At 40.5% G+C, this 26,528-nt stretch overlaps 2 protein-coding genes across 2 annotated transcripts in view; one reads left to right on the forward strand and one right to left on the reverse strand.

Annotated features, from left to right (window-relative positions):
- myo10 (myosin X) overlaps window positions 1-8,230 on the reverse strand; it is a 134,243-nt gene extending 126,013 nt beyond the window's left edge. The window contains exon 1 of the mRNA XM_037787266.1: window positions 7,788-8,230. Within this exon, the coding sequence (XP_037643194.1) occupies window positions 7,788-7,808 (21 nt within the window). The 5' untranslated portion in view covers window positions 7,809-8,230. The remainder of the gene's footprint in view (window positions 1-7,787) is intronic.
- Window positions 8,231-18,037: 9,807 nt separating this feature from the next.
- Window positions 18,038-26,528, forward strand: part of basp1 (brain abundant, membrane attached signal protein 1) — a 59,008-nt gene continuing 50,517 nt past the window's right edge. The window contains exon 1 of the mRNA XM_037786951.1: window positions 18,038-18,189. The gene's annotated coding sequence lies outside the window, so the exon portion shown is untranslated. The remainder of the gene's footprint in view (window positions 18,190-26,528) is intronic.

Below are 26,528 nucleotides of genomic sequence, written 5' to 3' on the forward strand. Positions count from 1 at the left end.
AGCAAGACAGTAACACAGCTCTTAATATACACATTTACACTATATACATACATACATAGAAGTATGTGGACAGCCCTGTTTCTCCAGACTGTTCTCATTCAGGGAGCCAAATACCGAAGGTTTGTCACGGCCGTCCCGTCGGCGTTCAGTACTGCCGCACAAGGCACCCTTTAGCGCCGGGATTTAACACAACGGGATTTAACACACCGGGCGTTCCATCAACTACAATGTAAACATGTCCACGGTAACAGTTAAAGCTGCAGCGGATAGAAATGGAGCAAATATGATAAAAAAAAAGTCATGTCCTCCGGTGCTCCTAACGGCATCTGCAAGATTTCACAGACCGGAGGAAAACAAGCAGTCAGAGCTGATCTGAGGTCTGCCGTCCAGCTGCCGTCTATAAGAGCCGGCTGTCAATCACTCGCGAACTCCGATCAAACGGTCAAACTAGGCAGCGCTGATCAAATATGAATCAATATTCTGTTACGTTAATGCCTATTTCTCTCCTCAGATGTTCTCAGAATCATCTTGTAGTGCACGGTTTAGATGTAAAATGAGAAAGTTTGAGACCCAGCAGCCATGTTGAGATCAGTTGAGGAAATACCAAGAATCGCCCACCAGCCGGAGCCCAGCCAATAGGAATGCTCTCTCTCTGAAATGACCTGTGATTGGTCAAAGTCTCCCGTCACGGGCTAGATTTCTTTAAAGCCTGAAAACAGAGCCATGAGGAGGAGCAGAAATCTAGTTTTCTCTCAGAACACTTGAATTACAATATGCTGAAAGGTTATTATGGATTTTTGCCCAATGATGCCAAAAAAATGTTGCCTACTGAAGCTTTAACACTCTGAGAAAGCGCGCCAGGAGTAAAGAGCAAAAAGATCCAGGAGACCGCTGTTCGTGTCCCGTGTTCACAACGTTCAGAGACATTTTCACTATATAGACGTAGTAGTTTTAAGCCCTACCATGTAGCTCTTTCCTAAACCTAACTATAGTAGTTTTGATGAAATAAAGTGACGCCTACGGGGTGTGAAATGGTTAACCCACCCGTTATCACATCAACAAATGTCCTTATGTTAACAACTAAACCATCTCCATTACAACCACTTGAGCCACTCCATTCGGAGAGGAAGGTCATGAGATGTGATTGAAAAAGCTTTGGAATTACAAAGTGAAGTGGACCTTGAGCTGAGAATCTTTTGCCAAGTTGCTGTTTTCAAGGTCAAGAATGAACCTTCAAGCTCATCCACATACTTTAGTCCCTATAGTGCATCTGCAGAATGTTTTCATTAGTCTGCCATAGTTGTACTATTCTTAGAGACAGGAGTCACTGTGAAGAGGAGATTCCTCAGACTCTGATTGGTCACTCGTCACGGTGACCTGAAGGAACTCCTGAATGAACAGAAGCTGCAGACTGAGCAACAATTCATCAATTCAATACAACACAGTTGTCTTACGAGGACAGCGAGGAGCGGGGGGAGGTTGGGGGGTCTGCAGTGCACAAAACGACAAATCTGCAAGCTGTTTAAATTCCTCCCCGTTCTTTGTGGCTGCTCCACATGGTGTCAGGTTTCTGCTTGAAACCAGCCAGGGAGACTTGGAGGGAGGGAGGGAGGGAGGGAGGGAGAGGAAACGCTCCGACACAGAAACCCTCCAAATCATCGTTAAAATGAAGCCATTTAAAACGAGGCGGGGCATTTTGTTTGCTGCGGTGAGCCTATTAACATCTGTGATGATTGGGCTCTTACTTTTTAATGGTTGTAATGAGGAATGCAGAGACACACCTGAGGAGAGGCTGAGGAGAGAGGACAGAATAGACTGAAAGAATAAGAAGAGATGGAAGTTTCTGGACTGTATGGAATCAAACCAGGTGAATCGCATTCGTACTGTCTACTTGGTCCTTCGTCCACTTGGACTCAAGGATTAACTGATTAAGTTTTTGAGGTCAAAGGTCACTGTGACCTCACAAACCAGGTTTTTTGGCCATAACAAATAAGAATAAGAATTCACATGCTAATTATGACAATTTTACACAAATGTCTAACAAACTTTTGTTCTCAGTGTTTTCAGCTGTCCTTCCTGCAGAAGGTGGAGGAGTTAAATGGTAATCAGACTATAGAACTCCTTCCCCTTCTGCAGGAAGGACAGCTGAAAACACGGAGAACAACAACAATAATATCAATATCATGTGCAATATTAAAGGTCCCATATTGTAAAAAGTGAAAGTTAAATGTCTTTTATATTATAAAATAGGTTTAAGTGCTATATAAATACTGTTAAACTATCAAAACGCTCAATATACAGAGAAACACACACAACCCGTATTCAGAAATTGTGCGTTTGAAACAAGTCGTTAGGATTTCTGTCCATTTGTGATGTCACAAATATACAATATTTAGACAGTTTCACGGTTTTAAACATAAACATTCTAAATGTGTCCCAGTTTATTTCCTGTTGCAGTGTAAGTAAATAACATCAGCTGACAGGAAGTAAACATGGACCCAAACTGTTGCTTAGCAACGCAATTCCGTTGCAATTCCAATTTCAAATGAAATAAAACGGAGCGTTTCAGACAGAGGGTGAATACAGGTATATTCAGGCAGACAGTATGAGGAAAATAAAGTTTTTTCAAAATTACAGCATGTAAACATGTTCTAGTAGAAACACAAAATACAAGTATGAACCTGAAAATGAGCACGATATGGGACCTTTAATGTCCATCGTATGCAATATGCTTCTTTTTCTGTTTTTTAGCTTACTTTAAAAAAATTAATAAAATGTTTTACTTATCTTATTTACTCATTTTACTAAATATATCTTACTTTATTGTTATTCTATTAGGCACTGGTGCTAGAAATACTACTTTTTATTTTATACACTTGAATTTGTCATTTCTGAGCAATCTCCGGTACAAGAATTTCCTTCGGGATTAATAAAGATCTATGTTATCTTATCTTATCTTAACAGGATAAAATGATGAAGTGACGAAAGTTTGGACAGACATGGATGTAAACTACAACTTGACTAGTTAACGAGGGCATACAGTACAGCCTCGAGGCGGTGATTCTCGCTAAATATGAAGCATTTTAGGCATCAAGTATTAAAAACTTTGTACTCATGTCTTATTAATACGTTGTATAGTAAGTAAGCCATTGATAAGCAACGTGTGCCGTCTTTCTACCTTTAGTAAGTCACTGTTGTCCCAGAGCCTGACTGATCTGAGGCCTGTTATCTGCCTCCCTTGACTAACACAGTCATCCCTGCAAAAACCCAACATCTGAGGCAAGCCCGCTCTCTGATTGGTGGACAGGTGAAGTCTGTACCTCTCACACACACACACACACACACACACACACACACACACACACACACACAGCACGCCCACCGGTTCAAATAAAAACAAACCCTGTAACTGTCAGACTCCACTGTGTCAACACACACACACACACACTCCAGCTTCAAACATCATCCAGCGCTGCCCGTTCATTGGATATGATAAAACAGGATATTATTGGCCAATCAGAGGCGAGCAGGATTCCTCTGCAGCCTGGAGGGAGTCAGTCTGTTGAACCTGAGAGAAACCTGCCTCGTCATGCCTCCAACAGCTGCTGCTCTCAGTGTTTCAAAATGTTCATTTCAGAGGGTTTTTTCCACTCTCATTTTTGTGCGATCCACTTTGGGTTGGTTAAAATGGAAACATAATGACACTCTGAAAAGGTTTGGGGTTTTTAAAGGCTAGTTTTGATACAAATAAGTAACAGTATGTGCCAATATGCAATATAACTATCTTATCAGGATGAAGGTGGTCTTTAAATCCTAATACTCTGCTTACTTGAACTCACACCGCAAAGACTACAGCCGACGGCCGACTACCACATACGTTCTGCACCTGCGTGAGATGAAATAACTCTCTACACCAGCAGGTGGCGGTAGTCTGTAGTTGTCATTCAAAAAGTGGAACAGGAGGACAGATGACAGCAGATCTATAAGTATAAGTATAAGTTGTGAATCAACATGCTGAATCGGCTGAAAAACCTCAGACACGGGCAGACTAGAGCCGACTGTGCGGGACAGACCGGCAACAACTAGACCGATAACTTAATCATTTTTTATTGCCAATGTGTGAACAGGTTGGAACCTAACGTAAAAAAATTAGACCATCAGCGACTTTCTGTGATTCCTCTACCTATCAGCCTGTAAACTGCTTTTAATGAGAATAATGTGGGACGTTTTTTCCGGTAAAATCGAACAAATGTGACGTCATGCGCGCTCGCAAGTGCCTTTACTCTCTTCAGCTCCGCTTACAGGGCTAACAGCGTGCAACGATGGCTAACGTTCGGTTAGAAATGGAGTCCGTTAACGCCAACAAACTGACCAGTCCCCCACCACAACTCAGACTCCAACAAAAACTCCACGGAAGCACTGGTGAGGTTCAACATCGGCCGGGCCTTTGATTCATGGAGGAACCTTCGTTTGGTTTTGGGTATCAAAACGGACCCCAAACTGGCAAAATTCCTATTGGACAGGTCAGCTAACATTACTGCCAGGCAGGTGAAATATAGAATGATATTGTGGTTTTAGCTGATGTGTGTCGCCTCACTGTTTTGAGCGATGTTCGCTCGCGTCTACAGAGTACGAGCACAAGCGTGAGCAACAGGACGCTGGCTGTCGTTGACTTCATGGCGACAGGTGTCACTGTTAACAAGCAATTTCTGATTCTTATAGAGCCCCTTTAAATAAGGTCCTGTTTGTGCAGCCACACTAAATCCTGTAGAGGATATAAAATGTTTGTGATTGAACTTGTAAAAATCTGCAGTCTGTATGTGTAGTCACTCTATTTATGGTCCCTGGTCCGACTCGGGCTGCTCACTAATTAGAAACCTCCCGTTAAAAGATGTGTCACTGTCAACACGTTCAGTAAACTCTATAGTGTCGGGACAATGTGCTTCGCTGCATCTCTTCAGCACTACATTTTATAGAAGTTGTTGGAAAAAAACTTTAAAAAATGCACCAACAAGGAGCAAAACGTCCCGCCAACAGGAGCACAGAACCAAATACAAAGACTAAACATCACACATGTACCCATGATGCTTTGTGGGTCTGAGTTTACACCGATAATGAGACGTGTTTTGTACACAGGAGAATGGAGTAAACCGGTAATCTTAAGAAGGAGGACGGTTGAAGGCTCCACAGAGTGTCTTTGTCCAGCTTCAGTCTGACTGTGGGTCCCTCATCTAAACTGTCTTCAGTATAAATATGAAACACTCCAGTTTCCTCCCCAGTTTAAATTCCTCTCAGCTCAAACTGCTGGCCTCCGTCTGCAGCGGGCTGGAAGCTGCTTCACTTCCTCGTCAAATGCCCTTTTCCTTAAAGACTGGGCTCTTTGTTTCAGCTGCGATTCGCTGGCAGATATAAAGGCAGGCAGGACGATATTTGAGACTATTGTGAACGCCCGCCTGCTTCTGGCACTCACAAATATTCCCCCTCTCTCTCTCTCTTTCTCTCTCTCTCTCTCTCTCTCTCTCTTCCTCCAAGACTTGCAGGGAAGAGCTGGACAGCCAGATGTAGCGTCCACTCGTCAGGAGAAAAACCTCAGAGTGTTTGTTTTACTCAGCTCAGTCAGCGCTGTGACCTTTGGCCCGTCATACCGCCGAAAGCCTCGCTGGGTTTTGAAAATGCACGAGCACCAATGAGAAAGCAGGCAATCTTTCAACCAGCAGTCTCACCGTTGCACCACTACCTGAAGACAAACCGGTTTTAAATCGCTCTCAGTGTTTTTCTATTCTCAGTGAAAGTACACTTCTCCTCAAAAATAAAAACACACACTCAGGAGTGACTCAGGTGTGTAGCTGCCGTTACCTGGCCGACGTCATCACGGAAGAGGTGCGGACGGCGATGTCGTAAATACGCCGCAATGAATGCTCATTAGCCGTGAGTCACAGCCTTCAGACTATCGAGATGAACAGGATTATCATGGAGGATAAACCCACCTGAACCACCCACCTGTCGACTCAGAGCTCACCTGTTACACCCCACTGAACTTCAGTTTGTATCAAGCGGCTGTCAGTGATGTGATGACAGGATCTTTCATGGGAAATAACAGGATTTGTGTTCACATAGGAAGTCATCTAAGGATCTTCCTATGAAGATACAACATTCAAACCAGCGGGGCAGCAAATGACAGTTGTTTTCTTGTTTAATCACTTCATCGTTTGTTCTATTAAACATCAGAAAACTGTGAAAAATCCCCACCACCTTATCTCAAATGTCTTATTTTGTCCAACCAACGGTCCAAAACCAAAAGATATTTAGTTTACAATCACAAAAGACAGAGAGAAGTTGGAGCTAAAGGATGTTATGTGATGACAGGATCTCTACAGGAAGATTAAAGCATGAATATCTGATCTTCAAAACAAGAGAATGTATGTTTCTTTGCCTCATAATGATCAGATAGCAGCTCAGTGGAAACAGCACCAGTGGAAGGAGGCATCCTCTCATCCTCACTGGGACAGTGTTGGCAAACAGGAATTAAAACCCTCAACTGTCCTTCATCACTTAATTGGCTCTCAATCAAACTCTCCCATTGGCTCCCACAATTCACACTTCTATTAAGAACTTTACAGTACTGGAACCAGGTCCAACCACAGACCCACTGGGACCAGGTCCAACCATAGACCCACTGGGACCAGGTCCAACCACAGACCCACTGGGACCAGGTCCAACCACAGACCCCCAGTCTGACCAGCACAGTCCCCTGTGTGACACTCCAGTAGGTGTGATGAGTTCAGGGCTCATTTAAAGCCCTTTATGACATCCTTTGCTCCAATAAAAACATTGTTGCGTAATTGTGCTTTTATCACATCTAATTTGCATAATATCATCTTAGAGGTGAGCTAATGCTACTTTATGGCACTTTATTGTATCTATATCCTTATAATAATAGAACAACAGCATTCTGTGAGAACTTGTGGAGGTGTTTAGCTGCAGGATGCTTCCTACACACACAGACTGTTCATACATGTTTTAATAGTTATAAACATGCTAAAGTTTATTATAGTAGTTATAAACATACTAAAGTTTATTATAGTAGTTATAAACATGCTAAAGTTTATTATAGTAGTTATAAACATGCTAAAGTTTATTATAGTAGTTATAAACATAATAAAGTTTATTATAGTAGTTATAAACATACTAAAGTTTATTATAGTAGTTATAAACATGCTAAAGTTTATTATAGTAGTTATAAACATGCTAAAGTTTATTATAGTAGTTATAAACATAATAAAGTTTATTACAGTAGTTATAAACATGCTAAAGTTTATTATAGTAGTTATAAACATGCTAAGGTTTATTATAGTAGTTATAAACATACTAAAGTTTATTATAGTAGTTATAAACATGCTAAAGTTTATTATAGTAGTTATAAACATACTAAAGTTTATTATAGTAGTTATAAACATACTAAAGTTTATTATAGTAGTTATAAACATACTAAAGTTTATTATAGTAGTTATAAACATGCATATGTTTATTACAGTAGTTATAAACATGCTAAAGTTTATTATAGTAGTTATAAACATGCATATGTTTATTACAGTAGTTATAAACATGCTAAAGTTTATTATAGGAATCCTAAAAGTCTTCGTGCATGTGGTGTTTGCGCTCCTGCAGACAGACAGCCGGTGTGTGTGTGTGTGTGTGTGTGTGTGTGTGTGTGTGTGTGTGTGTGTGTGCGTGTGCGTGTGTCCAACATGTTGCATGAATGAAGAGAAGACAGACAGCTCTCTCACCTCTGTGAAGAAGTTATCCATTGGCCTGGTTTATTTTAATCCCAGAGGGTTTAGTGTATGGAACCGGTCCGGTTCATCCAACTCATGTGCTGCAGGTTCGTGTTGAGTCCAAACACAACAAGAGAGAAGCGGATCCGACAGTCTCAGTCCATCATGGTCCTCCAGAGACGCACTACAGTAGGACATGTACTCTTTGTTTCATGGGTTACTGCTGCAGCACAGAGTCCTCTCAACAAACTTTCTCCTCCTGGAGCTGGACCTGGAGCTGGACCTGGAGCTGGACCTGGACCTGGACCTGGACCTGGAGCCTGGGTCCAGCCTCCTGTCTCTCTGTGTGTGGTCAGGAGGTCGCTTCTTTCTTCAGGTCAACTCTCTCTAACGTGCAGCACGAGAGAAGAAACGCGAGGCAGGCGGTCAAACTTTGGAGACGCTCACAGACAGACTGTGACACCGGTGCACAATAATCCTGAAGCTCCTCCTCCTCCACCCAGCACCTCCTCCTCCTCTTCCTCCTCCTCCTCCTCCTCCTGCAGCCTGCTGTCTCTCGGACCCCTCCTGCTGTCTGGATGTGGATCTGGAGCTGGAGGTGATGTTTGCAGGTAAAAAGCGCAGAAGCACAGTGGAAGGATTAAAACAGAGAAAATAAAATAATCTTCATTCTCATACTTTCCAACCTTGAGAGCTATAAAATAGAGAGCTAGTTAGGGATCCTCCTTGTTTTCTGCATTCTGGTGACTTTTAAAGAATGAAAATAACAATAATAAGTACTGTGCAACAGCATTTTTATGTTAAATAGACCTACTTTTAATTCTCTGGAAATAAAACTGAATAATTCCCCGCTCCGGTTTGAACTAATGTTCTTCCGTTTTTTTATTCATTCCTTCATGTTTTTCCCTGATGGAGTATTTCTTTCTCTTAGTACATTCACTTCCTTTCAGACACAATGAAATTTTATGTTTAAATATGCAAATGTGGCATTTTTATGATATTAAATATGTGCATACATTTCCGGAACAGAAATGTGAACATTGGATAAAGCCGGGTTCAAAATTCTGGTTTCATTTAGTGGACATATTGGAGTCAAAGGTTTTTACAGAGGTATCTTTGGATATCTCTTTTTTATCATTCCATAAATCAGAAAATATTGTCAACAGACATTAAAAAGATAAATTTTCTGGATGTTTTTACGGATAAAATGTTGTATAAATCCGGCTATGAATGATATCTGATCAAACCCAGAGAGGTTTGCATGATAAGAATATGTCAAATTAAGATTCACAGATATCCACACAGTCCATTTGTGTATATTCTGTATCCTGTTTCATCAGAACGCTTCATATCTGTGAGGAAATCGTCTCAACTGAAGGATTCTTGTTGAAACAAAGTACTGAGGGTCTTTGTTGTCCTGCCGAAAACACTTCAGAGTTCTGAAAGTGACTCAGTAATCGTCCAGTAGTTCACTGGAAGCCCTAAAGATACTGAGGGAGGTTTATATCAGACAGAAACATTACACAACGTTGCTGCTGAGGAGTCAGTTTAGTCTTTGTTTTGTCTTTCTAAAGGCCCGCTCAGTTCTGGAAACATTTCAGGTTGAAGATCTGAAGACTTCATTTAGAATTTTACACAAAGCCTGTGACTTCTATCTGTCTGTAGAATCACATAATGAGCTACACGGTGAAGCATTAACATTCCAGCTGTAGGTTAACAACACACACGTCTAATCCAAACATAGGAGCATGTGTGTGTGTGTGTGTGTGTGTGTGTCTGATTTTCCCCTCGACTTACTCAGCACACAGGATGACCCCTGACCCCTGCTGGTCTGGGCCCCCGGGGGCCCCGCCAGACGTCCATCCTGTCCTTTGGGATGTAGTGCCCCCTGCGGCTGACTGGCAGGATAGCAGCAAACCAATCATAAATAAACAAATAAATAAACAGATAAATAAATAGATAAATAAATAAATGTCATTAAATGTAGCAAAAATAATAACTGTAGCCATTAATAATTGATTGATAAATTGATACATTTTGACATAAATTGATATTCCTGTTTTAGTTTGTTTCTTTATTTATCTATCTTTGTATTGATTCCCTTATTTATTTACTTTTCTGTTTAATTTCCCCTTTTATTTATTTATTTATTTATGCATTTATTTTTTATTAATTTTCAAATTTATTTATTTATCTATTGCATTTATTTATATTTATTTATATATTTTTTGCATTTATTTTTTATTTATTTAATATTTATTTCTAAATGTACTGTATGTATTTATTTATGTTTTTATGCATTTTGTTTTTATTTATTTATTTATGTATTCTTTTCTTTTTCGATTTCTTTACACAATTTTCTTTACATTTCTTTATACATTTCTGCTTCATTATGCAAATGAGGGGGCTGTCGCTCAACATGTGTTATACATAAATAAATAAAAGGGAAAATTAAACAGAAGAGTAAATAAATAAGGGAATTAATACAAAGATAAATACATAAAGAAGCAAATTAAAAACAGAAATATCAATTTATGTCACATTTTATCAATTAATTAATGGCTATATTTATTTTTTAAATTATTTTTGCTACATTTAATGACATATTTATTTATCGAGTCATTTATTTATTTATTACTTGGGCAGGTTCCGTCCTCCATAGGAGTTATTTTCAAAGTAAAGTAACATATTTTAGCACTGCTAGGCTCCTAAACAGTTTTAATTAGAACATTAGGAGATGCAGGAGACTGAGGTGCTCCAGATGACACTGATGGTTTCACTCTGAAGCCTTTTCTATTCAAATGCCCTGGGCCTGTTTTGAACTTGTGCAACAACAAAACCACAATGTTGCATCATGTGGTTTTGCAATCCTGTGACTCAGCTGCTCATTGAGGAGTGAGAAAACAACCTGAGTCAGCAACAGACATAAAAAAATGTGTGGGTGTATAGGAAGGGAGGAGATGGATGAAGAAGGTGCAGCAGGTCTGCAGCAATTCAGTTCACATTCAGCTCAGATCTACACGCGTTCTAACGACAAGCTGAGTGTCGGTGCACTCGGGCATGTTCTGGCACCAGAAGCCAAAATACGGCTGACAGATTTGGGCAGTTTTGAGGGAGCTGACTAACTCAGCTACTGTAGATCAGATAACATTTCTTGGCCAGCTTTGGAGCAAATGTGACTCAAATTTCGCACGTCATAAGTATCAAATCTGGTATAATATCCAGCGCCCAAGCATGCCCAATTTAGGCCAATGCTGGGCCAATAAGTTTTGGTTATCCTCATGTGTGACTTGTTGTTTGTACTTTGTTATCAGCTGTTTCCAAAATGTAGTATTTTTAGATGTTGAGTATGTGTGTATCTGGGGATGTGTTAGGTAAAACAGGGGCCCATCATCTCATAAATAAATAAATAAATAAATAAATAAATGAATGTCATTAAATGTAGCAAAAATAATATTAAAAATAAATGTAGCCATTAATTGATTGATAAAATGTAATTTCCCCGTTTATTTATTTATTTATTCATGCATTTATTTGTTATTAATTTTCAAATGTATTTATGTATCTGTTTCATTTATTTATATTTATTTATATATGTTTGCATTTGCATTTTTATTTATTTAATAATTATTTTTAAATGTATGTATTCATGCATTTATTTATTTATTTATGCACAATTTTCCTTTTGCATTTCCCCCCTTATTTTTTCCCCCAAAATAATTTTTCCAAAATGTAGTATTTTAGATGTGGAGCATGTGTGTATCTGGGGGTGTGTTGGGTCAAACAGGGGCCCATCATCTCATAATCTGTCCAATAAAGAAAATACTTGAATGACTTTGCTTACAAACCTTGGATGATAAAAAAAATAAATCCTCCTTAGATGTCTAACTGTTGTTTCAACAGCATTTCCATGACTAGATTTCAACAAACGACAACAAACGACAAACCACTCACATCTACGTAGTGCGAGCACGGCCACGAGCAACAGGACGCTGAATGTCGTTGAATACCTGAAGTCATTAGGCGCTGGGCGGATTCTTTTCCTCACCTCACCGCCTGTTAATCCGTCTTCACAGCTGTCCTCTCCGAGGTGTCCTCCACCCGTTATCGCTGTCCACAGGTCACCTGTCTGGACAATGTCCCCTCAGTGACCCCTGACCTCTACCTCCCCGCTGCTGACAGGTTAAGTGACACTCGTTCCACATAGCGATGGGCTTTAAGCTGCTGAGGATTCTTCAGTCAGGGTAAAGCTGGATTTAGTGCTAGGAATGAGCTTTAAAAACACGCAGTAACGTGAACGCGGCTCCACCTCTCGTCTCGACCTTTTGTGTTGAGGGTTTTTGGGGAGTTGACGTTGCGGGTGTTGATTTTGAGTGATGAGGAGCTGCTGAAGCACTTCAGTAAACTCTGCATGCTTTACCATGTTCACTACAAATCACACAATGTTTCATATGTAAAGAGATCAAACTGAAACATACAAATACATCAGTACAGACTAAGATCTCTAACTGCACCATGATAACAGACACTACTCCCTTTGTTTCATCGGACCGATCATCTCATCCTCGAGCAGTACCGGAGGACTACAGGAGCCATGATGTCTCGTGTTGTTTGATTCTTCGCCAGCATCTCCAAACTTCCGAACTGCCCAAAACAGGATGAGGAAGACAAACATTTCCTGTGGCTGTTTCAGCCTCCTCCTAAAAGATGTGAGATAACGGGGCCGGGACTCCTGCTAGTCGTGTCAGTGGTGAAGCCAAAACCGACTTCCTCCGACCGGCATCACGCTAAGAAGAAGAGGAGGAGGAGGACAGAGAGAGTGGACGACTGGCAATGACACATGACAAGACATAAAACACCTGGAGGAGAAGGAGAGGATGGAGAGCCAGGTGATGTACTTTTGATCTGTTGTGTCACTTTAACCGCAAATTACAGCAAATTTACCATATTTTCATAGATTTCAACAGGGACAACAGGATGTATCATACAGTGTAAACTCTGAATACATTGATTGCACATGAGCAGTGGACTCTATTTGAATATTTCTGCATAATGGGGTCCCTAAACAGTCTTTGAATTACATAAATTGTGTCTCACTGTAAAGCTGAGACTCTGGTGGATCCAATGAGCCCAACTGTATTCATGTGTGATGATGTTAGTCCCCATAGGAGACATTTCATTGACCTCACTGTATAACATGACCTGTGGTGACCTCTAGGATAATCACAGCCTCATGAAACTTTACAGCAACAAACTAGAGACCTAGAGCATTCAGAGGATGGATGGATCAGACTAGAGACTTAGAGTATTCAGAGGATGGATGGCTTTCCTAGCTAGATTGATCAATAAGGGGGTTTCTGAGCAGTTTACACAACAGAAGTGCTCGCCATCCAATTGCCGCAAAAATGCCAATTCTTGCAGAAATCTCCAAAATGTCAAAGGTTTTTGATCCCAAATCACAGCATGGCTTTTTCTTTGGCGTTCTTCAAGGTCTTGGTGTCTTAATGTGGTATTCTGGAGGGATTATTGATCATTTTTATCAATTCTCCAGTGGTAAAAAAATGGTTAAATTTAGCACCAAATCTGTATAACAAATGGTATCAACCCCAAAATTGCTGCAACAAATTATGAGACATAAGTGAGCATGGGGATGACATCACAAAATGATATCATGATGTTCTACACTCTTATACATTTACACAATTTATTTTAATTGATTAATTTTTTTTAATTATTATTTATTAATTTCTTATTAATGACTAGAACAACTTGACACACAGTAGAGCTGCATCTCAAATTAATCTTCAGGTTCCCAGCTTTCAGATGATGTACACCACTTCTATGTGACATCTACTGTTGACTACTTATCCCCCTCTGAACATCCCCTGTCCCCCACCACTACCCTTCTAAGAAAGAGGGCAGAATGGTAAGAGGTTAAATTGCTGTAATTTACTGATAACACGTTAGCGGTAGTTCTATTGTAGTTAGGCTATGACCACCATGTGGTTCATCATGATGACGTATCATATATATGATTATGACACATTAAACTGTGGATCAACCTCAGCAACAAGCTCATCATTAATCATTAGGAACCCCCCCACTCCCTCCTCAGTGGATCCTGGAAAACCTTCAAGGACCCCAGAGACTCCTGGAAGTCCCCTCAAAGACGGATGGAGGGAGGAGAGGCTGATAATTACTTGCAGTCGAGCTTGTCTTCAACTCCCTGTGATTACTGAAGGCTAAATGCTAATCTTAACCACTTACCGACAAATGATGACGCAGCAAACTCTTCCTACGTGGGCAGGGCACGACAAGCCCAGTTATTACTATTAAGCCCTGATAAAGACACAGAGGCGTAGTGAATGTCGCGGTATGTCTGTGAAAGTTGATCTCAATCATTCAGGTGGTAGAAAATCAAGACTCCACTCCAGTGATTTGGTTACTGTGGCAGTAAATGAATAAGTGGTTAACTTTATAATCCTTAGTCAATCAGCCCAATCAATAATGAGTTTAACAAAATCAACCATATTTAAAGACGCTGCTATTAAAGATAGCTGCTATTGACAAATATCCAAACTTACGTAACTTTGCACTTAATTTGTTCCAATACTGACAATTTAAATTATTGTTTTTCTCCAATAAAAACGAAGGTAAACTGTCATTACAGTCTCAATTCACCTTAAAAATACAACATTAAAGGTGCAGTGTTTAGGATTTGGCAGCATCTAGTGGTGAGGTTGCAGATCGCAACCAACTGAAGACAACAACTCTCCTGTGTGCCAAGCGTGTCGGAGAGCTACGGTGGCTGACGCAAAAACGTGAATGTCCCTCTCCAGAGCCAGCGTTTGGTTTGTCCATTCTGGGCTACTGTAGAAACATGGAGGCAGGCTCCGTGGAGAGAGGACCCGCTCTGTATGTAGATATAAACGGCTCATTCTAAAGTAACGAAAACACAACGATTCTTTTTATCAGGTGATTATACACTAAAGAAAACATACTTATTGATATTATATTCCATTTCTGCCATTAGATCCCCCTAAATGCTACACACTGTTCCTTTAATTTCATTGAAACCGAAGTGAAATTCAACTGAAGCTGTGAAGAAGTTCAGGTGAAAAAGTGACGAGTTAAAGGAGAAAACAGATCTTATGCAGCGTAAGGCTCTGCAACCAACTGCAAAACTCCGGCTCGGACCGGACCATCTGGAGGCAGCTGATTGGTCCAGAGCATCAGGCCAGTGTTAAAGATGCACTGAGCAGCTATCAGTCACTCTGAGCTGTAGATCTTTAGTCAGTACATGATGAACTTCTATGTTTTTGACATTATAATCAAGCATTATTTGGTATACTGGATAAACAGCAGCAGTTCATGAAGCAGACTTTCAGTTCAGGACGATCTGCGCAGTATAATTAAATAATGCTGATGAGTGTGGTTCGTCTGTCATGACTCGTCCCCCCACCGCATCACCACAACCAAACGCTTCAAAGCTGCTTTTGAACTCAACTCTGATGTTTTGAAGCAGCTTCTTTCTTTTTTTAACCTCAGGCCGCATCTTCACTCCAACAAACTGTCTTTAATAATCTCTCCGCCGCGCAGACGACGACAGACTCTTCAGTTCAGAATGATAATCAAAAGGTGTAGAGGCGCCTTCAACCGGATGATTCAGCTGCAAATGAAAATGAAGCACCCTTAGTTAGTTATTATAGGTTGTTCACCGCAGCATGTGCACCAAACAAACTCATAAATATAAAGATAAAAATCTTCAAGGTTTCTGTTATGTCAAAGAAAAATGCAGCTGCAATAATAACAGTTATTTACAGTGAATGGCAGGTTAACAAGGGGGATGGCATCCCCCCCTCATCCACCTCAATTCTCCGACTGCTTACAGTAGACCAAACCAGAGATGACATCATTATGACTTTATTCTCGTAATATTATGACTTTTTTTCTCGTAAACTTCTGACTTTATTATCATAATATTCCAACTTTTTTTCTTGTATACCTACGACTTTTTTCTCGTCATATTATGACTTTATTCTCGTGATATTACGACTTTTTTTCTCATAAACTTCTTACTTTATTATCATAATATTACGACTTTCTTTCTTGTAAACCTACGACTTTTTTCTCGAAATCTCAGATTTATTTTGTTTCCTCAATGTGGCCCTGATACTCCGTCGTACCGTCGTACCGTCGTACCGTCGTACCGTCGTACCGTCGTACCGTCGTACCGTCGTACCGTCGTACCGTAGACCTACAACAATGATAAATAAAAATGAAAATGTAAACAGAAAACAGTTATTCATTTCCACTTTTATAAACCCACAGGAAGCCACTGGAGAGGAGCTAAAGAGACGCAGGTTGCTGACCCCTGCTATAAGTGGTATAAACTTAGTGCATCTTTAACATGAACTAGAATGAATTCCCTCCGTCGTCCTCATGTGGAGGCAGAACTTTCTAAAGTGCACATCTCAGCACATTAAAAACCAAAACTGTCGTCATGACGCCGCCGTCAGCGAGTGAAGGTTTTTCTGTGTGAACTGACCCTTTAAGATAAACAGCCAGAGGCCTGTGCAGCCCTGTTAGTGGTATGTGGCTTTGTGCTGGTTGTTAGTGACCAGAGAGGGAGAGATGTCGGATCTGAAGGGTCAGTTATAGTTCATAAGCAGCTCTCTGCAGCTGAGAGACACCATCTCAGAAACATGCAGGATTTATCAGCAGCTCTGAGCAGAGGTCAGGTACGGCCGAGTCAGTCAGGTCACAGCGTCTTAAACTGACATCTCTCCCTAATCCCTGCATAGTTCCTGCTGGAGGGGAGGGGAGGGGGCTGCAGTTAGCTGCTCCTCACCCTGGAAATCCCTCCAGCAGCTGAGATGTTGACAACAAACTGCTGACACCAACAATGAAGGAGGATGCATGTTCATTTAGCGAAAGAGCCTCTCCTGCATGGTAAACTCTACGTAAGTCAAAGTATGAGCAGTAGCAGTGCTCACGGTGTTGAGTGGTCCCAGTGGTGTTGTGTGTCATAAAGCAGTTTCTGCAACAGCCTATAATCTCATCCTGAGTGTCAGTAACAACATTTACCTCTGAAATGTGGAAAGTCTCCCAAAAGACCAGAACCTTCAAACTGAAGTACTGAACTAAATGAAAGCTTGAGGTTAGGTTAGAGAGGAGAGGTTAGTGATGTTCATTGGTTCAATTAAGCAAACACACTGACTCACCTGGAATCACCTCCTCAGTAGAAGGTTCATAGGAGCAAATGAAACGTCTCAATTCTTTGCAAACACTTCCATCTAGTGTCCAAGTGTAAGTACTACATACAAAACAAAACAAGCATGGAGAGCTCCAACATTACACATTATATTTTGTGATAACTCAAAGTTGACGCCTTCTTTTGGTAAATTCAAAATGCATCTTCATTCAGAAACTCTGGAAAAGTAACGCCAAAACAGTGAGTTGAATTATTGTTTTTTCTATGGACGTAAATTTAATTAAAAAAAAAAGATAATCAAGTAATTTGATATTTATTTCTTATTCATATTTATCAAGGCAGTATGCCCAACATCTTCTGGTTCCAGCTTCTCAACACACTATTGTATTATTAATTAGGCTAAAGAACATTTTTAGTTTTGACCTAAAATGCAGGGCACATGGGGTGTTTCTCTACTGATCACATGTTTTAATTAAATGAGTTCTTCTTCCACCTGTAGGGTGTCAGGTGCATCCATTTGTGCATCAACAAGTCCATCATTTTTACCCCCAAACTAAAGGACAGAAACGGTGTGGAGCTGCAGTGCACGGCAGAGGGCGCACGGAGGACACCAAACTGGAGAGAGACACAAGAGGATGGATGATGGAGGATGTATTTCCACTAAAACATGCGCAGAGAAAATGCACATTCCCCTCCAGTGCGCATTGCAAAAAACCTGAGTAATTATTGACTAAAAACACACACACATCCACCAGGAAGAAGAGATCAAAATAATCTGGTGCACTTTGGAAACACAGAGCTATTGTGATAAATGTTGGAGGGAATATTATTGTTGGAATATTACAGTGATTGCATCGACGATTAAAATCACCAATAAACTAGTGATATCATACAACAGTATGGATCACCATAAAGTATCGTCTCTTTTATTAGATATATCATAGAAAAAGACAGACAGTAAAATACATTTTTTCCTCTTGAGCAAAAAAAGAATTGTGCATCTGTGTGTGTGCTTGCTTGCTTTGCGTGCACCAACCGCGCGCGTGCGTGTGGAGCCGAGCTGAACCGTGCACCGTGCAGCAGCAGCAGCAGCAGGCACAAGCCGCTGGGCGCGCAGGAGAAGCCGCAAAAACACATTAGAGCAGCCGCTACTTGAAGCTGCGAGGAGAGCAGAGGAGCCGAGGAACTTCAGCGTGCACGGTAAGACAACCACACTCTCCATTCACCTACTAAAACACGCGCTTTGGACGCTTTTTAGGCTATTTTATTATTTTTGGTTCATCCCTTTTGTCTGTTTTTTTTTTTTTTCCATCTCTCCATTTGGTGGAGCCTCCGGTGCGCACGCGGCGTGCATGAGAGTAGACAAAAGATCCGGTAGATTTAATAATAATAATAATAATGAAATAGAAGAAAGCTGAATAAGCAACAATTCCAGAAATTTATTCTCCCTTTTCTTTTTTCAAGCAAAAATAAAATGTGCACGAGCTTTTAAAAAGGGGTGTGTACCGTCTGGAGGAACACGCGCTTCACGCACAGATTCTCCTTTTTATTCCTCACTTTTATTGAATGGGAAAAAATGCACCACGCGCTCTTTATTATTTATTGATCAGCCCTGAAATTGTTTATTATAATTATCATTATATAATTTGCGCAGGTTGCTAGGCAACGCTTCATCATTTACAGCCAGTTGAACATCCAGAAATCAAAGAAGAAGAAGAGGAGCCTCTTTGTCTGTGTGGAGGTGTGACACCATTTGGCTGCACATGCACACTCACATGCACACTATCACACACACATCCAGCGGCCTCTAACCACATTATGTCATGATTTAGATGAATTATTGATCTCATATTTCCGTTTTATTGCACTGAGAAGAAGAAGAAGGTGGAGGATGGAGGAGGAAGAGGAGGAGGAGGAGGAGGAGGGGGGGGTGATGAAGATGTGGGGTGGTGTACCTGAATAACCCCCACCTTCCGCGTGCACATACATCAGGTTCATCCTTTTTCACTCCTGCTTGTGTTGCTGCTGCTGCTGCTGCTGCTGCATCCATGTTGGATGTTATTTCTGCAGCGAGTCAAACTTTATTAGCCATCCTCCGTCGGTTCAATGCCTGGTCCTTTGTTTGCCGCGGCACGCATGCGCACTGGGAGTAGGGTGTGGATGGGAGAGATGCCACCTTGCCTATCAATAGGATGGAGAAGAGGAGGATGGAGGAGGATGGTGTTGGGGTTTTAATTCGTGCTCTATTTATTTACTGCGAAGAAAATTTGATTATAGAAATAATATGAGATGCTTTGTGTGTGTGTGTGTGTGTGTGTGTGTGTGTAGCCACAGTGATAGTGATGCTGGTTCAGGACTAGACCTTTTTTTTTGTTCACTGAAATATCATTCAGTAGATCATAAATAATTAGTCGTTTAATCGATTAGTTGACGAAAAGATAACAAGTAAACAACAATGCGGATAGTCAATTAATCCTTAAGGCCGTTATCAAGCAAAAAAAATAGATAATTCCTGTTTCTTAAAGGTACTATATGAAACAATTTACATGTATTAATTGCTATGTATTGAAATTTATGTGAACAGATTGTAATGTAACTTAAAAACTGAGACCTTCCCCGACTTTCTCGGTTGCTTATATAACAGCCTGTCGACTGATTTCTGTGTAAAGGACTCGGGATGGTTTTGCTTTGTAATGTTAGATGATGATTTGTAAATGGCGAACTATTTGGTATCATGGAGATTGGACAATAACGGTAATATAATATGATTGTACTGTAATGTCACGTTACCGTTTTGGCCGATGCCCAGGATGATTGCTGCACCCGATTCAACTGTTATCAGGCCATTGAATAGGCCTTATTAGTCGCGGTAAGCACCATAGATGTGGGTCAGTAGGGGCCTACTACGCCTACTACATTGTAAAAGTGAAAGTGAAACCTAAAAGCAACACGTTCCGACATATAAAATTGAATGAAATGTCACATTTTGAAGACGAACAAAAATGCTTCTTTAGGTTTAGGCAACAAAACTACAACTTCCTTATGTTTAGGCAAAAAAACTACAACTTCTTTAGGTTTACGTAACAAAACTACAACTTCTTTAGGTTTAGGCAACAAAACTACAATTTCTTTAGGTTTAATAAAACTACAACTTCTTTAGGTTTAATAAAACTACAACTTCTTTAGGTTTAGGCAATAAAACTACAAATTCTTTAGGTTTAATAAAACTACAACTTCTCTAGGTTTAATAAAACTACAACTTTTTTAGGTTTAATAAAACTACAACTTATTTAGGTTTAGGCAATAAAACTACAACTTCTTTAGGTTTAATAAAACTACAACTTTTTTAGGTTTAATATAACTACAACTTTTTTAGGTTTAATAAAACTACAACTTATTTAGGTTTAGGCAATAAAACTACAACTTCTTTAGGTTTAATAAAACTACAACTTTTTTAGGTTTAATAAAACTACAACTTATTTAGGTTTAGGCAATAAAACTACAACTTCTTTAGGTTTAATAAAACTACAACTTCTTTAGGTTTAGGTAACATAAAAACACTTGGTTAAGTTTATGGAAAAACATTGTGTTTTGGGTTAAATACTTAAAGACTTTCGCTTCTGCTCCTTTCATAATTACTACGGTCGCTAGAGGTCGAAGTCGTGTTCTTTTATACCTTCCTTCAGAGATCTAACATGTGAATAGATGATAAAACCTACTAGTGGGTGTAGTAGTCCCCTATTGACCCACATCTATGGGGCTTACAGCGACTAATAACTCCTATTTAATAGCCTGACAGCAGTCTAATCGTCTGTCACCGGTATCATTAATAACAAGGACTTTATAAAAGTTACATATAGTCCCTTTAAATGTGAGGATTTAATGCTTCTCTCTGATTCATATCGTTGTAAACTGAATATTTGTATTATGTTCTGTCCTTTTAAAGACTAAACAACTAATAAATTATTCAAAGAAATAGCCTACAGAGTAATCGATAATAAAAAGTTTCATTAGTTGCAGACCTAACTCCTCCAATATAAAGTAATCCTATTGGTGCACATCAATGCAATATTAATGTAATACTCCTTTAGGGACAGGCCTTGTTTCTGTGGTGCTCTGCTGTGAGTTTATGCAAGTACTCGGCTGAAGTACAATTTTCATGTGCTTATACTTTACTTGAGTATTTCCACTTGATGCTATAGACCTTTTCATTGCCATTCTGTTGCCGGGTCAACAGCTTTGGTCAAAGATGACTTCAAAGGGGCCCATTTAGAAGGTTTATGATGTCAAGTTTGAGTCTATACTACTCTTTAATCCACTATATTTATCTGACAGTGATAGTTACTATGCACATGAACATTTTACATACAAAAAATACAATAAAACTTCTGCATTTGTACAGTTTCACATCCCGTTGTCGTGTTTAAAACGAGCTCCTACATTCAAATGCTGCTTACATGTCCCTGCATCTGAAATGCTAATACACCAGTATAGGGGAGAGCGGGGTGAGTTGAGCCAGTTTTTAATGGTATATGTCTCAAACTAAAACATGTACACGTATGCATCTTTGGGAATGATCAATTTGGATATAAAAATAAACAGTTTTCAAAATATGACTTTCCAAAAAACAAAAAAGGTCTCTTGGCTCAACTAAGACAGATGGTGACGCACCATAAAACGTGAACCAATCACGTCCTAGAAAAGGTTAAAAGTCGATTAGCCTATAATATGATAATCTTTATCGTTTTTGAACTATTGCAGTTGACATTGCATTATATAACAAGTCGAAGCTATTATCTACTGATATATAATAATAAATAGCTCAACTTGCAAACAAACTTGTATCATCCAGCAGTTTAGAGCTGACGTCATGCTAACAGTATAGCCTCATATTGTAACTTCGTGTGAGATTTTTTCGAACTTGTCTGTAATTGTTGAGACACAAGAATCACGACTCCTTGAATATAAAAGAAAAATCACTTTGAGTGGTAAAAAGATGTTTTTGAACCTAAATGTGCTCACCGCTGGTCTTATGGGCCTCTCTCCATCACAGAGTCAGTAAAATGGAGGACTCTTGTGTGGTGTGTGTGTGTGGTCACATGACCAATTTTGTCTATGGTAGGCTCAAATCAAAGCTCTACAGGTTCTTGTTGAATTGGCGTTGAAGTGTTGGCAGCGATGGTGTCCCTCTGAGCCGTGTTATAAGATCACCGTGGCAACGTGGAGACTGTGTAGTAATGTGTCCTGTCAGTGTGGCTGCTGATTGGCTCCCATAAATCCGGTCCGTTCATTCATCCTGCTGGACGGAGACAGAACAGCGACCTGATGAGAAGTTACGACGATGACTCACCCGTTACCGCTGCCGCCGCCGTCGGCTGCTCAAGGTGTGTGTGTCGCATATCCTGTCTGACTCTGTTCTGTCTGGAAAAAAGTATGTGGACAGGAGGTCATAGGGCTTATAGGGGAGATGTCCATATACTTTTGTCAGACCGAAAGGAGACAAACAAAGAGAGGGACCGTGCAGGTCTCAGGAGGTCCTCTCTTTGTCTGTCTTTGTGGTTCCCTCCCCGCCGAGATGTCAACGATTAAAAAAAAACCCAAAACAAATGCACTCTTTGTGGCTCCAATGAATCATGTGATCAACAGGATCACTTTTCATCCGTCTTAATTAAACCATCAGCCTGTGTGTGATGCAGTTAACTTACAGCGGAGGAGATGGAGCAGGACAATGGGAGGCTGCAGCTGCCGCTTAATGCAACCGACTGTGTGTTTGTGTGTGTAGAGGAAGGTGGGGAATGGGTGCAGCTGCAGGTTGAGTCACCGCTGCTGCTGCTGCTGCTACTACTGTCACTATACCGCGGCAAAGAAAGTGGACAATTTAACACAATTGGGTCAGTTTTCGGTCCTAAAATTCTCATTAGGTGACATTTTCTTCACTACCTAGTGCAGCTTCACTCTAGAAATGAGTTTCAGTATCATGAAATTAGACAGAATAAGGGCGATTGCTGCTTTAGAGTGGAGAAAAACGCCTTTTTTATTCTAGAAAAGTCTTGAATCACGTTGATATACAATAAGTAAACAGCAGATGTAATTATCTCTTGTCATTTTATTAACATGAATAAGATGTCTGGGATTCAACCACGGACAAAATGAGCTGATATGATATGTCAGAACTATTGCTGGAGTGCAGGCAGCTGTGTGTCATGTTTAAGTACATATAGCGGGTATTATGGGAGCAGGTTGTGTTGTGTTTCACGCTGTAAGGAAAGTACAGTAGCCTATAGGTGGCCAGATGCTGACTGCCTCGCAGCATGTAGCGGTATCTGACACGGGGCGCTGCGGTTGCACTAAAACCAGTATGTTTAAAAGTGGTTGTGAGTATACTCTACGTTAAGCATGAAATAATGTGGAGGAAGCTTATTTTATTGCGTGTGTGTTTTTGGCATGAACATGAGGACATTTGAGGCCCACCTTGGTTGGCGTGAATGGGCATACTGTATGCTACATTTTTGTTATTTTGTTAGTGTGTGCATGTCTTATGTTAGGGATGTCACGATACCAGAGATTTAGTAGTCAATACCAGAAAATTCCACGATTCTCAATACCCAATTCGATACCACAAAAAAAATCCCATGTACTTTAACATCCTATATTACCGTTTGCAACCTGGTTTTGCATTTGAACACATCATGAAAACATTATGATTCACCCATTATTTTTACTGAATAGAGCTTGAGCACATCATATTGTAAATCAATGCAATCTCTGTATGTTAGCTGTTAGCTCAGTTATTTAGCCAAGCAGGACCGTGCTCAGTGTCACGTTTTTGTCTTGCGGAGATGTGAATATTACACGCCTGTATTAACATGCAGCACCAGCAGGGGGAAAAAAAGCCACTTAGTTAGGTTGAGGGAAAACGTCATGGTTGGGCTTAAAATAAGTACGCAAACCAAGTAAAACACGTACGGAAAACATGCCAAACATCACGTGACAACTGTCACTACAAAACATATGACAAACATCACTAACGTAAAACACGCAAAACAAAACACCGGTCTCGAACAACGATCTCCTGGTTGAAAGTCCTGTGTTTGTTGGACCCATCCGCATCCCCACCCCCACACCATAGGTGGTCTTTCTCATTTTATATACTACATAACTAGCTCTGAAGAAAGACTTACGCCTCGTCCACACTGGGGATGTCAGGAGCGCGTGGCGCACGTGGATTACATACAAATTGATTTTGTGCTGACCATCACAGAAAAAATTTGAAATTCGTGTCTATGTACACGAATCAATACATTCAATTTCGTGACTATTTCATGAACTCCTGTGCGACTGGGCTGAAATATTCTCATAGTTTATGTTTATGAGCATCAACAGAAAGCTGGGAATCAATTTGTCTGAGAGTGTACCTTTTAAATAATTAAAGAAAGAGTAATAAACGGACATTTTCTCTGCAAAATATCTTAAGAGAAAGACCTGACGCCAGCTCTTGCTTCAACATTAGCACTAACATGATTTTACAAATGCTAAACTCATGTCTTTGACCCGGGGTTTGATGTGTCTTACAGTCAAAAGTGCATGAAAAATAAAAGTGGAAGTGGCGGCCGACCCCTCCTGCCCGCTCCTCGTCCCGCCGGAGGTTTGACGGCGGTGCAACATGTCCTCGTCCTTCGGCAGCTCTTTCACCATGAGCGCCATCTGTCACATCGCACCTCGTCTTTCAGGAAATTACAGCTCAAACCGAAAGCGACAACGTTATCTGATATGTACCCCGGCGGGGCGGGAATGAACTCGGCAATCTCGGCTCGCTCTCTGCTGAATCCCAAATCCACTCACTCACTCAGTCGTCCTTGTGGATTGGAAAATGATTTGGCGATAGATAAAAGGCACAATCCGGCCATACTTCTCTCCACCGACCTGTCCTCTTATCAGTGGAGGAGACGAATCTCCTACAAGCAGAGCAGACAGTGATAACATTTTTATAGTTTGAGATTTCAATAGGCAAACAATTTCATTTCAGACTGAAAACAGGCACCTCTTACTGCAGAGTAATTGCTATGTAAGAGGAAGTGTTGGAGTATTGTTGAGGCTTTTTCAGCTCACAAAAACAGGAACATTTTGTTACAGAGTTATTGCTTGTGGTTTGGTTAAATAATAACTCCTGGCTCTGAAGGAAAGGGGAGTTTTGTCTCACTGGCTTCAGGCTTGTTTACCGTGTGAAATGTACCCAGCAGGTACAGAGCAGTCAATCCTGACTAAACCATGAGATACGTGGCATTCCTGTCTCGTGATTTCACAAGTCTTGGCTTCAATGGAGGTATTTCGGATATTGTGTGCAAGGATCAATTATTAACTGCTGGAATGTCCCCCTGCAAATATGCAGTGTGAATTATAGATCAGCGTGAACCTCAGTGAGAGTTCACAGTCATATCTGCTGGCTGCTGAACATGTTCCTTTACCAGTGAGGTGGGCAGCAGCCATCTTGTTTCAGCAGGCAATCTGCTTCATGAACACTGAATGCATTTATTTCCATAACAAAGTGTAATACCTGACCCCTACCCCACATGCTCCGAACAAATAGGGGTCAGCATTTCACGCCTACTACTCGGTCCATACAATCTGAAATGTACAGTCATCAGTTATTAACAAATAGCCAACTACTTACTAACGGCAGAGCAAGAATACGTACAAATTCAACCATACTTCATCTGCATGTTTACTGTGCCGCTAACCGGGGGCTTTACGGTCCACCTTCCTTTTTTTAATTGGATTAAATCCAAAGTGGCAGTAACGAGAAATGACTCGTATTTTCGTTGTTTTCGTCCTCTCCGCAACCAGGAGACTACTTCGCTGGGAGTAGAGTAGGGATGTCACGATACCAGAAATCTAGTAGTCGATACAAATACCATTGAATTTCCACGATTCTCGATACCAAATCCGATACCACCGTAAAGTAGTTTAAGTAGTTTAAATTCACTGACATGTTGACATTTCACCGGGTAAAGGCTACCAGAGGTGGGACCAAGTCATTGTTTTGCAGGTCACAAGTAAGTCTCAAGTCTGTGACTCAAGTCCCAACTCAGGTCTGGAGTCCTAAACAAGCCGTATGCGCTCTTCACCAGATGTAACATCATTTTTAACAGCAGAGTCACTGGATCCAACTGGAGCTCAGTAACGGAACGTTAGTTCTTCTTCATGGTTTTCTCCTGAAACTTGATTGGATGCTGTTGGATCGGTTCAAACAAAGTGGATCAAAGTGGATAATCAAATGCAAGTCCCAATAACATTCACCGGAAATACAGAGTCCAGAGTTCAATAAAAAAAAAAAAACACAACTTTTGTTTTTAGAGATTTAGCAATGAGCAACAAGAGATAGAAATTCACTCATGAAACCCACGAGTGAATCCTCTTCTCAAACATAAAGGATCTCTGCATCTCTGGATCTCGCTGCTGCATGGCTCCGACACAGAGAGCAGAGGACGGAAGCAGCCGCATTTGATGCTTGGCGGGTGTTAATTTAAGACCCTGCAGGC

This window comes from Sebastes umbrosus, chromosome 12, assembly GCF_015220745.1.
Source record: "Sebastes umbrosus isolate fSebUmb1 chromosome 12, fSebUmb1.pri, whole genome shotgun sequence".
Lineage (NCBI taxonomy): Eukaryota > Metazoa > Chordata > Actinopteri > Perciformes > Sebastidae > Sebastes > Sebastes umbrosus.